Raw genomic sequence first — 16,912 nt, 5'->3', positions numbered from 1 at the left:
TTGAGCTACAAAACTGTATAGCCATGGAAGTTTGGAGGTCAGTTGGCCCCTTGTGCCAATCTAATTTCAGTGGCCCACTTTCTCCCTATAGTCTTGTGTGTGTATATAGTCTGCTTCAAATAGTTATTCAATTTTCTCTTACAAGATGCATTGCTCTCTGCCTCAACTACTCCCTGTGACAAAATATTCTATGCTGCATAGAAATATATAGATGTTACAACACCTTGGTTAGACCACACAGAGTACTGTGCACAGTTCTGGTCTCCATATTACAAAAGGAATATCATTCCAGATTCTTTGAAGGCGTACTGAAACAGTTCATTCACAAAGAACTGCATTTCCCATAATTAAATTAGACGGTTAGCTATGCTTTCAGTGGCATAATGTCCCCAGTTGAAATGTGAGCTAATTGGAAAGCCATCAAATGTCTTGTAAAAGAGGTACACCCCAATGCATCTGCTTTCTAAATACATTAGCATATTTTGTTTCAACGGAAATCAATCACTACATTTCCATATTGTTTGACAGAAACTAAGACTCGGACACGTTTTGATTGGCCTTCACCTGCTAGAATGAAAATGTGCATTTTTTAACTTTACAGAGAGCTAATGGCAACCGTAATTAACCCTTTATGTACTGTTACTAGTAATAAGGAATATTAATCAATAATACCGACAAAAGTATATATTTGTCAATGAGCAAATAAGTGGTTGGCAGAAAAGAGTAAATTAAACTTGAAGACGGCTTTCATAGTGGAGGAGATTAGGGAGCTTGATTTAGGACATGGTGAAGTCAGACATGACGGTAGATGAAAAACTAAGGGTGGAGCCTTTGACATATAAGGATTTTGTCATATTTCAAATCAAAGTCCATACTATAATTTTTAATATTTGAGATGTAGTCACTTTATATTTTTATTACTGCATGCTGAGAGTCTCTCAGCTGTTTGTCTCTCTCTGCTGACTTGTTTTCTCCATGTTGGAGGGGATACATCATTGCTGTCTGGTATGCAAATATAATTTTAATCCAAAAGGTCACAGATGTCTAGATAAAGGATTCAATGAGGATTATTTGCCAAGTTCACAAAGGTGACAGAATTAGTTAGTTGACTAAAGACAGAACTAAATCACTGACTTATCACATCTGGGTGTTCTCATACCAAGGTATAGATAAAAGATTGCATAGAGGACCCTATACCTTTGAATTACACTTGATAGAGGAATCTGTAGCCGGGAGCCACCTATTATGAAGATCAAGGGGACAACCTCCTCTGAGTTCTTCTGAGCCCAAATAGATGGAGATTGGAGGCTTCATAGTGGTTAGAGTTAGCAAAGTATCTCATCCTTTATTTTTGTATATCCACTGAGGTGCAACTTAAACATCCTATAATTAAGTGAAGTCTGTTTTGATTTTTGTCTAATGACTTTTTTTACTTTGTGATTTGTAGTCTATGGCCTAAGTCGCACAGTTTGATCTGTAATTCGAAGATGAGGAGGATGTGAGAAATCTAAATGACAGCAACAGGGGTTTTTGTTCACCTCTGAACAATGTTATATTATCAGATATTGGACATATAAAGTCACATTCAGGTTTTTGGGGAGAGTGGGCTTTCTATGGGAGTGCTCTTTGGCCAGAGCATGTGAAATATCTGGTGCAGCCCTAAAAATGGTATGGCCATCAAAGGTAAGAATGAAAGCTGTTGGCTGTACTTGAGAAATATGAAGAAATTATCATTGAAAAACTAAAAGTGATAAGGTTTCCATTGCCCCATTCAGGTGTTTTTGTGGAGATCCATATGTAATAATTCAGCTATTGCATTGAGAAAACTGCAGGTTGTGAATACCTAGGGCATGTGAATGAAGTTGATGAATGCAGAGTAGAATCATCAGCAAATGAATAGGGTTGGACCAAGGCAAATTAAGTATTTCAGCAGTCGTGTATTCAAAACACAATATTCAAAATACAATTAATGCCGTGATGGGAAAGTTATTGTACTAAAGAGATGAACTTCAATGGCCTGAATGCCCCTTACTTCTTTGTTATCATGAGTCAAATCTTATTTTCAAAAACAAAATTGAAGAAAAATCTTTCACTTCAGTGGGTTGAGAATTACTTTCCCTGTGTTTTTAAAGCAGTTTTCATCCCCTGATTTGGACATGCATATCTCTTCTACATCAAGAAAGGAGTTTGCGAGTGCTATTCTCCTTTTCATCCATGTTTTTTTCCCTTAGTGCCTGCAGTGCTCTGAAAGGGGAGGGACTCCAGGATGGAGTGGAATGGCTACAAGGTAAGAGTTGAGAGTACTTTGTTGATCAAATTGTTTGCATTGTCCTTTTTAATATCTTCGTGTCTTGAGTTGGCTGAATTGGTGCAGTGACTTAGTGATCTAAGAGACTGGTTTGAACTCTGTAAATAAGTAATAACTATTGTGTTGTAGATGTGCATCATTGCTGTTGAATCTCGGCTTTGACGAGTTTGGTATGGTCACCAGAGATTTCACACTACACAGATTATCTTCATAAAGTTGAGTATACCTGTGTAGCGGCCAATCTGCTGAACGATGTTCTGTAGATAAGAACATAAGAATCAGGTGCAGGAGGAGGCCATATGGCCCCTCGAGCCTGCTCCGCCATTCAATAAGATCATGGCTGATCTTTGACCTCCACTCCATTTTCCTGCCTGATCCCCATATCCATTGATTCCCCTAGAGTCCAAAAATCTATCTATCTCAGCCTTGAATATACTCAACGATTTAACATCCACAGCTCTTTGGAGTAGAAAATTCCCAAGATTCACACCCTCTGAGTGAAGAAATTCCTCCTCATCTCAGTCTCAAATGGCAGATCCCTTATTCTGAGACTATGCCCCCTAATTCTAGACTCTCCAGCCAGAGGAAACAACCTCTCAGCATCTACCCTGTCAACCCCCTTCAGAATCTTGTATGTTTCAATGAGATCATCTCTCATTCTTCTAAACTCCAGAGAGTATAGGCCCATTCTACACCATCTCTCATCATAGGACATCCCTCTCATCCCAGGAATCAATCTAGTGAACCTTCATTGCACCGCCTCCAAGGCAAGTATATCCTGTCAATACCCTCAGAATCTTATATGTTTCAATGAGATCATCTCTCATTCTTCTAAACGCCAGAGAGTATAGGTTCAATCTCTCCTCACAGGACAACCCTCTCATCCCAGGAATCAGTTTAGTGAACCTCCATTGCACTGCCTCTAAGGCAAGTATATCCTCCTTCAGATAAGGAGACCAAAACAGTGCACAGTACTCCAGGTATCGTCTCACCAAACCCTTTACAACTGTAGCAAGACTTCCTTACTGTTGTACTCCAACTCCCAAGCAATAAAGGCCAACATGCCATTTGCCTTCCTAATTGCTTGCTGTACCTGCATGCTAACTCTGTGTTTTCTGTATGAGGACATCTAAATCTCTCTTAACATCAACATTTAATAGTTTCTCACCATTTAAAAACATTCTGTTTTTCTCTTCTTCCTACCAAAGTGAAAAACCTCTCATTTCCCCATATTATACTCCACCTGCCACCTTATTGCCCATTAACTTAACCTGTCTATATCCCTTTGCAGGCCCCCTCACAGCTTACTTTCCCACCCAGCTTTGTATCATCAGCGAACTTGGATACATTACACTCGGTCCCTTCATTTAAATCATTAATATAGGTTGTAAATGCTGAGGCCCAAGCACTGATCCTCTATCCATGCTGATATATTATCCCCAACCCCATGGGCCCTTATCTTGCGTAGCAACCTTTTATGTGTCACCTTATCGAATGTCTTTTGGAAATCCAAATATACTAAATCCCCTTTATCTACACTGCTAGTTACATCCTCAAAAATCTCCAATAGATTTGTTAAACACGATTTCCCTTTCATAAAACCATGTTGACTCTGCCTAATTATATTATGATTTTCTAAGTGCCCAGTTACCACTTCTTTAATAATGGATTCCAGCATTTTCCCGATGACTGATGTCAGGCTAACTGGCCTGTATTTCCCTGTTTTCTCTCTCTCTCCTTTCTTGAATAGTGGAGTTACATTTGCCACCTTCCAATCCACTGGGACCATTCTAGAACTAGGGATTCCACTATCTCTGCAGTCTTTTGGAACCCTAGGATGTAGGCCATCAGGTCCAGGGGATTTGTCGGCTTTTAGTCCCATTAGTTTCTCAAGTACTTTTTCTCTATTGATATTAATTACTTTAAGTTCTGCACTCTTACTAGCCCCTTGGTTCCCCACTATTTTTGGTATGCTTTTTGTGTCGTCTTCTGTGAAGACTGATACAAAATATTTGTTTAAAGTCTCTGCCATTTCCTTATTCCCCATTATAATTTCTCCTGACTCAGTCTCTAAGGGACTAATGCTTACTATTGCTACTCTCTTCCTTTTTACATACTTGTAGAAGCTCTTACAATCTGTTTTTATATTTCTTGTTAGTTTACTTTCATTTTATTTTCTCCCTTTTTATCAACTTTTTGGTCATCCTTTGCTGGTTTCTAAAGCTCTCCCAATCCTCAGACTTACAACATTATAAGCCACTTTTAATCTAATACTATCCTTAACTTCTTTAGTTAGCCACGGATGGATTACTTTTCACCTGGTATTTTTATTTCTCAATGGAATATATATTCGTTGAGAATTTTTGAATATTTCTTTAAATGTTTGCCACTGCCTATCTATCATATCTTTTAATCTAATTTTCCAATCTACCTTAGTCAACTCGCCCCTCGTACCTATGTAATTGGCTTTATTTAAGTTTAAGACTCTTGTTTTGGGCTTAAGTATGGCACTCTCAAACTCCATGCGAAATTCTATCATTATGATCACTCTTCACTAGAGGATCCTTTACTATGAGATTACCAATCAATCCTGTCTCATTACACAATGCAAAATCTAAAATAGCCCATTCCCTGGTTGGTTCCACAAAGTATTGTTCTAGGAAACTGTCTAGAATGCATTCCATGAACTCGTCCTCCAAACTACCTTTGCTAATTTGATTTGCCCAGACTACATGGCGATTAAAGTCCCCCATGATTATTGCATTACCTTTGTTACAAGCTCCTATTATTTCTTGATTAATACTCTGTCCAATGGTAAAGCTACTGTTAGGGGGCCTATAAATTACTCCCACCAGTGTTTTCTCCACCCATACTGATTCTACTTGTTAGGTTCTATTCTCAGGCATGCTGTTATGGAGAGATACTGAGTGGATGTGGGAAGCAATCAGATTGGACGGTCACCATAAATCACTCTTGCGCATCACCTACTGGCTCAGAGAGTAGCATAAAGAGAATAGATAATTTCCCCGTCTTCTCATCTGGGATGATGCAGGGAAACCAAATAGGAGGAGGGAGACAGACAGACGTGAAAAATGAAGTATGAACATATCATGTTGAAAAATTAATTAACCTGTATCAACCTAACTTAGCCTATTCTCCTTTCCACCGCCTCCTGCCCACCCCACCCCCATCCCAATGTGCCGTGTAGAATTTTCTCTACGGCCAGCTCAAAGGGGATGATCAATGTCATTTTAATTGCCCCTTAGAAAAGGTACGAGCAGACTGGGTTGATCATCCCTGCTTTTGAGGATATTCTGACTCCTTTAGTGTCTTTCGTGCGCAACCCTATTGAGATTGAGATCTCAATGTGCACTGCTAGGTCACGTATTGCTTACTCAACAGAGAAGTACTAAATCATAATTAATTTAACACATTTGTATCCATTGGTTTGCAATTCACATTCGGCTTCATTTGCCTACTCTTTTTCACTTTGCTTTATTCAGTTCTTCTGTCTGCGTGTATTTATAAATCAAGTAGCACAGTAACAATGTTTCATTTCAGAATCCGAGGTTCAACTGGATTGTTCAACTGCCTTGTCAGTATCTTGTGGATCTAATTGTTCTGCATTCCCCCTTCCCTCCCAAAAGTACTGGTTCCTGCTGGAGGGTGTCCTCATGTGTCCATTCTTCATGCATAACCCTAGATTGTGAGCATTAGTAGGCCATTCAAGTGTAGAGGCATCGCAGCGAAGTCTGATCCTATCCTCACTCAATCCATATGTACTTTCCAGCAAGAATTGTTGGGTAGTGATCAGAAATGAGAATCTTAGCTTATTTTGCCCCCACCCCCCATTTTTCTGAGCCCAGGGGTGGTGCCCCGATTGTTGCTCCTGGGGCAATGATAGTGCCCTTCCTGCCCTCCTGGCTGAGATCAACTAACTCTGCACTGACCAGGAATTAAATTGGAGACCTTTCTCGTCTCTGTGGATGAGTTCCACACTGCGGAATGCCTTTTAAACTGAGCTTGGAAGGGAGCTGATTTTGCTGATTATTGTTGTTTCCATTCAGTATTCTTCCTTTTGCAACTTGCTCACAATCATCTCGACTAACTAGAAGGGCAGAATTATTTAATTCAGGTCATGCATTTTACTGCAACTATACTGGCAATGTTGCTCTATGATTGGTGGGGGGTGGGGTCCAGGTATGTAGATCATTAAAATGTCATGAACAGGTACAGAAAATAATCATAAAGGCTAATGGAATGCTGGCCTTTATATCTAGAGGACTAGAATACAAGGGGGTAGAAGTTATGCTGCAGCTATACAAAACCCTGGTTAGACCAGGAGTACAGTGAGCAGTTCTGGTCACCACACCTTAGGAAGGATATATTAGCCTTGGAGAGAGTGCAGCGTCGGTTCACCAGAATGATACCCAGACTCCAGGAGAGACTACACAAACTAGGGTTATATTCCATGGAATTTATTAAGTTAAGGGGTGATTTGATCAAAGTTTTCAAAATATTAAGGGGAACAGATAGGGTCGATAGAGGAAAAACTATTTTTGCTGGTTGGGGATTCACAGAATCACAGAAACCCCACAGTGCAGATAGAGGCCATTTCGGCCCATCGAGCCTGCACCGACACATATCCCTAGGACTAGGAGGCATAGTTTAAAAATTAGAGCCAGACCTTTCAGGAGTGAAATTAGGAAGCACTTCTACACACAAAGGGCTAGAAATTCAGTAGGCTTTGCGCCCAGTTTTCGCCCAAAGAGGGCTTTTGCACCACTTGCTGAGCTTTCGCCGATATTCAGCGCTGCGGTAATGGCGGCGTTAGCCAGTAGCGCTGTGCCGCCACCGATGACGTCATCGGTGTGCGCAGTGCCCCGCTACCGGCCCGACCGCCATATTTAGTTGCGGCCGCCTCTTCCGTAGCAGCCGCAAACAGCGATCAGAAAACGGGGCCGTCCTGTAGCGTTAGTGGGGCGAGTTAAGGCGGAGGTGCAGTCGGCCACTTTTTCGGCGGCTGCCTGGCCGCACCTCCTTCCCCGGCCTCCTCCACCCCCCCCCCCCCCTGCGGCATTGCCGGCTGTTTTCCGGGAGCCCGGCACTTCTCCGTGGTGCCGGGCTCATTTGCCGGCACTAGCGAGCGGCGATCTCGCTGTTGCAGGCACCTCCCCCTTAAGAGAGGGAGGAAGGCCTGCAGTACCGCAGCCTGCCGCTCCGCAGCGGGTGGCGCTGCGGCACCTAGCTCGCCGATATTCAGTTTCAGCGCCCCAAGCGGGGGCGCTGAAACCCTTGAATAGCGGCCGCCTTCGAGTTGGGGCGCTGAAACTGAATTTCCGGCGGGCGCAAGTGGCTCCGCGCGCAGCGGTACTTTCTGGGCGCGAGCAAGCTGGCCGCCCCAAACTGAATTTCTAGGCCAAAGGGTGGTAGACATTTGGAACTCTCTTCCGCAAACGGCAATTGTTGCTAGATTGATTGTTAATTTTAAATCTGAGATTGATAGATTTTTGTTAACCAAAGCTATTAAGGAATATGGGGCAAAGGTGGGTATATGGAGTTAAGTCACAGATTAGCCATGTTCTCATTGAATGGTGGAACAAGCTCGAGGAGCTAAATGACCAACTCCTGTTCCTATGTTCCTAAAGTGGACCTGGGTGGTTGCTGAGAATATAGAAAGAATTGGAGCAATTGTACTGGGATGTCAAAAGTCAAATTGAGGATTTTTCTGTAGCTTACTGAATGCTGTCACACCTGTTAACCTTGGATCTTGGGTTCAAATCCAATCAGATTGGTGGGATGAAATTCTATCCATAATGGCCATAAGGGTCTTGAATAAAATTAGTTTGTGGAGCCTTAACCCACTTTCTATGGATATTGTTACAAAACTACCCATAAATGGTAATTAAAGACATCACTAAGAATGCTATAAGCAGGGCTGATTTTGGAAATGCCACTTTCTGTCCATTGCTTGTCATAGTTTTATTGTTGATGTATGTTGTGTTTGCACAATATTTTCAGGAGCAACTCTGTTTCTATTGTTGCACTTACTTTGAACAGTGCTGTAAGTTATGAGGATCATATTGTTCACCTTCATAGCCAGCCACAGATTTGCTCCTCACACTACTGGAATTTATACTACATATTAGTAGTCGCATCTATTGTTTGACAGGCTAATGCCTTCCTCTTGCTGGGAACTTGCAGTTGGCTGGGGTTAAATGTGGGTACTTGTCACCCATAGGAATTTTGAAACATCTCTTTTGAGCTCCTGGAGTTGGTGTACTGGGACTGTGATAGAAGAGGTAGAGGTGGTGGGTAAACATGTTTAACTTTATTGAGTTATTGGGGGTGAAATCTTGCTTGGTTGGAAGTCAAGTTCTACTGATTGAGCTACCAGGCACTCATCAGATTGGCAGTATAAAGACTGGACATGATGGTCACTTTACCCTAATCCTATGTCTTGTTTGATCTGATACTAGATTTGGACCCAACATTTATAACCTTTTGTGACGTTGAACCCATCATCAAAATGTGCTTAATATATATATATTTTCCAGATCAGATCAGATCCATGAAGTAATGGAGAGTTACTAAAACTGAAGAACTGAACTCCAAAGTCTGAACCAGCTAAAAAAGGCAACAAAAGTGATTGAAACTTGTGAATAAAATCCATGTCATACAATTAGTTAATATATTTATGGATTTATAGAGTTAACCATGATAAAATCTTGTGCACATGCTCAGTGCCACAGTTTGGACATGGTGAGTAGTAGTTATCTGGGTTGGTAAGGATCTTTGCAAGCAAGTGCATGAGATTGGCAACATCAGGCAGTCTGTTCTGTTGCCAAAGGGAACTCTTGTCTACATTGTTGGGCTGGACTGAGGAAGGTCCTAACATTTCAAGATTGATTCATGTTCCTCTTCCTTATTTTGAGCCTCTTGAAATTGTTTTGCAACACTCTATTTTGCATCTAAACCTCCGTTCATAAAAAGTTGAGAGGTGTAATGCAAGGATATTACTCTGATTCTTGCTAAGTGACACGAGTCTGGCCAATCTTGAGCCAGCCAGTGGCTTTGTGTCCACAACACACATTCCCTATATTTTTGAACTAAATGGAAATGCACTGAGATCATAAAGGTGACAGTGTGGAAAGTGGTGCAATGACCATACTTGTACTGTGGTTTAACTATAATAAGGCTGTTTGAAGTCACTAACTTGCCATCCATGAGCTTATCGTAGATGATTGCATTGACATCATGGCCCTGACGGAAACCTGGCTGAGGGGTGATGACATCTTACCCTTAAATGAAGCCTCCCCGCCTGGCTATACCTTCCATCACTTGCCCCGCCCAGACCAGTGTGGCTTTCATCACCAAATCACACCTTGGTCTGCCCCCTTACTCCACCGGCACTTTCTCCTCCTTTGAGCATCTCCCCTTATTCCTCCCCTCTTGTCTCTCATTTAAAATTCTCGTTCTCTACCGCCCACCCAAGTACCACACAAATTTTATTACCAAGATATCTTCACTGCTTTCCTCCCTCAGCCTCTGCACCGAGCGACTTCTCATCCTTGGTGATTTCAACTTCCATCTCAATTCATCATGCTCTTTTCTCTGAGTTCACTAGCCTCCTATCCTCCCTTAATCTCGCCCTTCATGTAAATGACCCAACCCATATTCACAGCCACCCCCTTGACCTTGCTATCTCTCGTGGCCTCGCTACTACCATTGTGTAAATCGCAGATAAGGCTATCTCTGACCACTTCCTCGTATCGCTCTCTACCCACATCCCCCACCCCCAACCCTACTTCCTTCTGTGTCTGCCCCTGGACAAAACTCTCCCAACTCTCTTACAACTGCACTTACAAAATCCCAACTGTCCAGCCTTTGGCCCTCCATTCACCACGACATTTCTGCAGCTCCCAATCTGCTCAACCACAACCTCACCACCACCTTTGATGTCCTAGTCCCTATTAAAACAATTACCCTCTCTCACACTGGCCTTTCCCCTTGGTATGGCCCCCCATTTTCACTCCCTTAAGTCCAAAGGACACAGACTTGAATGGATATGGCAGACAACTGGTTTAGCCATTCACCGCCAGATCTGGCTGGACCACATAAAGCATTATAGGGTCCTACTCTTGTCTACCAAAACTGCTCACTATTCCAGAATACAAAGATAAACCCTGGCTTCTATTCTCTACTGCTAGCCATTTTCTTAAACCCCTCTCCCCTGTCTCCTCCACCCTCGCCTCCGACAACAAGTGTGAGGAGCTCATGGACTTCTTTGTCTCTAAGATTGAGACTATCCATTCAGCTGCCTCTGCTACTTCCCTTCCTTCCCCTAGTCCACTGGGCCAAACTTCCTCTAAGGCTCCCCCCTGCCCCAGCCCTGAACTCTCATCTTTCTCCAGTTTCTCTCCGATCTCTCCTCATGACCTCTCCGCGCTCATCTTGTCCATGAGACCCACTTCCTGCTCCCTCTACCCTATTCACACCAAACTGCTGACCACCCAACTTCCTTTTCTGGCTCCCATGTTAGCTGACATTGTTAACGGTTCTCTCTCAGGTACTGCCCCCTTTCCCTCAAATCTGCCGTCATCAACCCACTCCTCAAAAAACCAACCCTTGATCCCTCTGTCCTTGCAAACTACCGCTCCATCTCCAACCTCCCTTTCCTCTCCAAAGTCCTTGAACGTGTTGTCAACTCCCAAATCCGTGCCCATCTTTCCCGCGACTCCATGTTTGAATCCCTCCAATCAGGTTTCCGCCCTTGCCAAAGTACCGAAACAGTTCTCGTCAATGTCACAAATTACAACCTTTGTGACTGTGACAAAGATAAACTATACCTCCTTGTCCCTCTCGACTTGTCTGCAGCCTTTGACACAGTTGACCGCTCCATCCTCCTCCAACACCTCTCCACCATTGTCCAGCTGGGTCGGACTGCATTCGCCTGGTTCTATTCTTGTCTATCTAATTGTAGCCAGAGAATCACCTGCATTGGCTTCTCTTCCCGCTCCCGCATCGTTACCTCTGGTGTCCCCCAAGGATCTATCCTTGGTCCTCTCCTATTTCTCCTCTACATGCTGCCCCTTGGCAGCATCATCCAAAAACACAGCATCAGTTTCCACATGTAAGCTGACGACACCCAGCTCTACCTCACCACCACTTCTCTCGACCCCTCCACGGTCTCTAAATTGTCAGACTGCTTGTCTGAGATCTGGTGCTGGATGACCAGGAATTTTCTCCAATTAAATATTGGGAAGACTGAAGCCATTGTTTTCGGTTCCAACATTCATTCGTGAAGTATCCTATTCTGGTTCTATGTACAAGAATGAATGGAGTGACAAGGTCAAATTAACTCGTCTTTTATCTCACTGCTTTGTGTAGGACCTTGCTGTGGGCAAGTTGGCTGTCTACTAAACAGTGGCTACACTTCAAAACTAATTCATTGACTGTGAAATACTTTGGACCATTCTGAGGATGTGAAAGGCACTATATAAATGCAAGTTTGTTCTTCTTTCTAGTGTTGCAGGGGCTACTCTTCTGAGATTGGGATTAATGCATGTTGCTGAGTCAGAATTCAGGGATATTTACTCTGAAAATAACCCTTGCTATACTTGACCCAGGAGTGCTTGATGTGGCAGAGGAAACTTTACCGTGCATTTGATCTACGCTCCCAGTGCTCATCACTAAGATAACAAAAACCTTAACTGAAAAAAATTGAGCCATTTAACATGTTTTGTAAAATCTGATGCATAAATCACACCTTAATGCAGGTTTTTTAAAGTGTTGTAAGGTAAACCACAAACAAAGGCTGTAACTTTTGCTCAGGCAGTCTTGATTTGAACATTTCTTCCACAATAGTTCATCTGTGACCAGTTTTGAGTTATCAGAAGATTTGTGGACACATCTAGTGTCTACTTCCTAAATCCTGGTCACTAAGAATGCTCTGTGAAGCTGATTTCAAGCTATATTCACTGCAAGGTAGTGTACTGTATCATGGGCTAGACTTCAAAAGTACTGAGGAACAGAACATGACTAATAGAAAGGTAGAACTTGCATTTATATAGCACATTGCACAACCTCAGGACATTGCAAAGCGCTTTACAGCCAATGAACCTCTGTTTTTTAGTAATCTTGGTTGAGGGATAAATATTAGCCAGGACATCGGGGAGAATTCCTCTGCTCTTCTTGAAAATAGTATCATAGGATATTTTATGTCCACACGAGCCAAAAGACGACACCTCTGAAAGTGCAGCACACTCTCAGTACTGCACTTAAGTACTAAATTCCATACAGCTAATCCTCCGCACAACTGGTATTCTGTTCCATAATTCTATCACCCTCATTTAAGTTGCCTAAATGTCTTCGGCACCCTTAACTTTAAACGAAACTATGTCCCCACTCCTTGAATACTGCCACGAACAGAAGAATGTTCCTGGATCCAAATAATGAAAATTTTCAAGAGCTCTATCAAGTTCCCCTTCATTTTCCTCTTCTCCCTCTAAACTCAGTAAACAGCCTCATAGTCCTCATTCAAACTCCCACCCATAATTCTGTAATACGGAGGCCAAAACTGAACATAGTACTATAGATGGGGCCTCACCGAAATCAGATGCAACTTCATTGCAACCTCTTTTGACGTAAGTTGCACTCCTGCCTGTGAACACTTGCCTGATGGTTGTAACAACCTATCCTCCTAAACCCCGATACCTCTTTCCTGCTATTTTATCTCCAGCACATTACTGTTTAACATGTATGCCACATTTTTGTTGCTTCTGATTAATATCATGACTTTGCACTTCTGTCTGCTCTCTGGACCTATCCTTTCCGGATCCCTTTGCACTATTGCACATTGGTAAGCACCATTGGCCACTGCACCCAATTTGGTGTCATCCACACAATTTGATACCTGGGACAATGTTCTGGCCTCAAGTCATTTATAATAAACACTGGTCCCAACACTAGTACTGTGGGACTCCTCTGACACTCCTGATTCTTACCCATGCGTCACCACCCTATGGGTAACAGCAAATTAAAAAGTATTAGTTAGATAATGTAATGTAATCCAGGAATGTTTACAGGGTGGTAATTGAGGTGTTCAGTTAGTTAAATATAGAGTTTTGCATAAATTGGAAGGAGTCATAGGTTGGAATCTAATTGAGGGATTTGAGTGGTTTATATATAGAATTATACTGGCGAGTGGGGTAAAGTCTGGGATTTAATCGAGGGATTTGGATGGTGTCCTAATCTGCAAGAGCAAAACTTGAGTAATACATGTCTATCAACTGAAACTTCCAAATTATATTAAAACCTTAAAATCATTCCAAGTTACCGATGTTCACCAAAAGAATTAATTGGTGTAGTCAGTGGTAGATGTCAAGGTGGAAATGCAGTTATGTGATGTCACACTCGAGGGATAATTCTGACATAAATCATTGTAAGTTCGAGATCATATACAATTGATTACCCTGAAGTAAGTGTATTTGTAAATGATGCACTAGAATAGTGAGAATGAATCAATTTATCTGTATGTTTCTCTTTTACATAATACTTAATGAAGTAGTAAATTTTTGATGGGATTGCATGGAGAAAGACAAGCTAGCTTTATTTTGGAAATAGGGATGAGCAGCTATAAGAAAGAAAGTATTGCATTTATATAGCGCCTTTCACGACCACCGGACGTCTCAAAGCGCTTTACAGCCAATGAAGTACTTTTGAAGTGGAGTCACTGTTGTAATGTGAGAAATGTGGCAGCCAATTTGCGCACAGCAAACTCCCACAAACAGCAATGTGATAGTGACCAGATAATCTGTTTTTGTTATGTTAGTTGAGGGATAAATATTGGCCAGGACACTGGGGATAACTCCCCTACTCTTCTTCGAAATAGTGCCAGGGGATCTTTTACGTCCACCTGAGAAAGCAGACGGGGCCTCGGTTTAACGTCTCATCCGAAAGATAGCACCTCCGACAGTGCAGCACTCCCTCAGCACTGCATTAGAGTGTCAGCCTAGCTTTATGTGCTCAAGTCCCTCGAGTGGGACTTGAACCCACAACCTTCTGACTCAGAGGCAAGTGTGCTACCCACTGAGCCACAGCTGACACATATATAAAATTCCACCACATTAAAATTCAATTTAATTTGCCATGTTCTAAAGTAGAGTTGTACATGAGCGTAGTGTGGACTAGGTGCAGCATATTTTTGCACTTTGGGAGTTGTCTTTGTTGCTTCATTGTGGTGTACTCTGAGCCGTAGGACATCTTAATTCTCTTCCATGCCTAGCGGCTCATAAGGCAACCTGTTTCTTCCACTGCTTTTAAGTCCAGCAGTTTGTGCTCTGGGTTATGTCTGTAACAAAGACCCTTTTTTTAAAACGAGAAGTGGACAAGCTGTTAGCCTGTCTCACACCCCCGAACCAGCAAGATGATTTTAGTGACCACCACTTCTTTCCCCTCAGACGCGAGTACCCTGCTGGATATCAACCCAGTATTCAGAGGCCAGAGCTCTCATTTCCTGCTTACCAGGGCAGAAAGACATTGCTATGCTCAAAAATAAGTGTTACCCTCCCGCCCCAGCTCACAGAACTCTGGGTTAATGAGAGAAGTCTATCCGGAAAAGCTTAAATCACGGGGTGGTTACTGTGATGTTCTCCTTCAAGAATGTTCCTGGTGCAATGCAATGTCTGAACCTAGATTTCCTCACAGTGCAGCAATGCTATATTTGAAAACAGTCAAATCCTGTTTATGAATAATTATTTTTAAATACATAGGAGTTTTTTTGAGCATTGCACTTTCTGTGCAGGAAGAATTTTACGTGGGTTTTACTCTTGATTTAATTTAATCTGCTTTTTCACATATGGAAATATAAACACTGAGCACCTAGCAAACTTCTTCAGTTAGATGGAGCAAAAGTCACTGCTTTATTACTTTTGGAATACTGTAGAACGGAATGGATGAGGCCTAACTTAGATGTGCCAAACTAATCATTGACATTGCTTTCTTTAAGCGTCTGTATAGCTTTGGTCAGACAAGTGTATACAGCCCCTTAATATGTTGATTTGTACATTCCAGTACAGGAAACTTTCTGGTATCCGGCACGGACAGGAGCGACGTGTTGCCGGTTCATCAACAATTCCGGATAACCGAACGCTATAATAAAAGATACAGAGCTCAGAGCTCCGTATAAAGCAACAAACCCTGTTGCAACAGCTTCAAAACAATCGGCACAAGTTGCAAGCGTTTCTGTAGCTTAGCAACAGCTTCAACTACACCCTTGCACAGCAACAAATGGAGTAAAAAAAAGTAACTCAAAGTAAAAAGTTACCTGAACCGACTCCTGAATTTTGCCGGTGGATAGAACGTTCCGGTTATTTAGGGGCCGGTTAATCGAAAGTTTCCTGTATTACTATTTGTTAATTGTGAACTGTGCATGATACTGTGATTTAAAAAAAAATGTATTTAAGACAGCATTCCATTAAATAAAATAAATTTTACTCATCGTACAATTATGCAATTAATTTAAGGCAAGTAGCTAAGATGCCTTAAAGCTGTGTGTGCACAGAGCTGGGAGTATCTGCTAAACGGAGTGGCTTGCTGAACAGAATTGCAACGGGAATTTGTTGAGTAGCAGTTCGGTGCAGAGGGGAAAGGAGGTGTGAAGTGCTTTAAACCAAGGGGCAACAGTAAATATATAAATAATAATCAGAGTAATTAATTAATTAGATCTAAAGGGATAAAATTAAAATTAAGTAGAGGATACCAACATTAAAGGGATCCAAATTGCATTAAAGAAAAATCTGGCGTACATAAATAATCAAATAATAAATAGGAGTAAGGGGACTGTAAGCTAAAAACATATTGGCTATCGAGCTATCTATCAAGATATTTATATCATAAGTAGATATCATTTGAAGCAAAATGATGAGCTGAGACCCGATGGCTGCAATTCCTGTGTCATGTGGGAACTTCAGGACGCTTCATGTGTCCTGGATAACCACGTGTGCAAGAAGTGCCTCCAGCTGCTCGAACACAAGCCCAGGGTTTCTGAGCTTGAGGAACGCTGGATTCACTCCACGGCATATGGGAGGTTGAGAATTTCCTGCAGCGCATGTTCTAGGAGGTGGTCACCCCGCAGCTAGAGAGTTCAGGAGAACAGTAAGTGGATGGCCATCGGGCAGGGTAGGAAGAGGCAGGCAGTGCAGGAATCCTCCGGGGGTGTGGCGCTCTCAAACCGGTTTTCAGCGCTGAATACCAGTGAGGGTGACAACACCTTTGAGGTGCAGTCTAGAGCACATCCACGGCACTGTGGGACAAATGGTGGCACAGGAGGTACAGCAAAGTGTAGAAATGCAGTGGTCATAAGGGATTTGATAGTCAGAGGGATGGACAGGCGTTTCTGAAACCGCCGACATGAGTCCCGCATGGTGTGTTGCCTCCTTGGTTCCAGGGTAAAGGACATCACTGAGAGGATGCAGAACATTGAGGTGAGAAGACGAACAGCCAGAAGTTGTGGTCCATGTGGGAAGGAAAAGGGTTGAGGTACTGCAGTCAGAGTTTCAGGAGCAAGGGAGGATGTTAAAAAGCAGTATCTCAAAGGTAGTA

The 16,912-nt window shown here is 42.4% G+C and overlaps 1 protein-coding gene across 3 annotated transcripts in view; it reads left to right on the top strand.

The window, feature by feature from the left end:
• Nucleotides 1–15,816, top strand: part of LOC147125139 (ADP-ribosylation factor-like protein 6) — a 52,382-nt gene extending 36,566 nt beyond the window's left edge. Inside the window, exons 6-8 of one of the 3 annotated variants that reach the window (XM_085997942.1) lie at nt 2,232–2,287; nt 8,866–8,953; nt 15,383–15,816. In XM_085997942.1, coding sequence (XP_085854068.1) covers nt 2,232–2,287; nt 8,866–8,888 — 79 coding nt within the window. In that variant the 3' untranslated portion in view covers nt 8,889–8,953; nt 15,383–15,816. Of the gene's footprint in view, nt 1–2,231; nt 2,288–8,865; nt 8,954–11,698 lie in introns of those variants that run through there. The other 2 variants (XM_085997933.1, XM_085997950.1) reach the window with 2 other exon arrangements.
• The last annotated feature ends 1,096 nt before the right edge of the window (nt 15,817–16,912 follow it).

Source organism: Somniosus microcephalus, chromosome 1 (assembly GCF_052327205.1).
Source record: "Somniosus microcephalus isolate GS21.2 chromosome 1, FLI_Smic_1.0, whole genome shotgun sequence".
Taxonomy (NCBI): domain Eukaryota; kingdom Metazoa; phylum Chordata; class Chondrichthyes; order Squaliformes; family Somniosidae; genus Somniosus; species Somniosus microcephalus.
The sequence above is the reverse complement of the archived record's forward strand: the minus strand, read 5'-3'. Positions and strand labels throughout refer to the sequence as shown.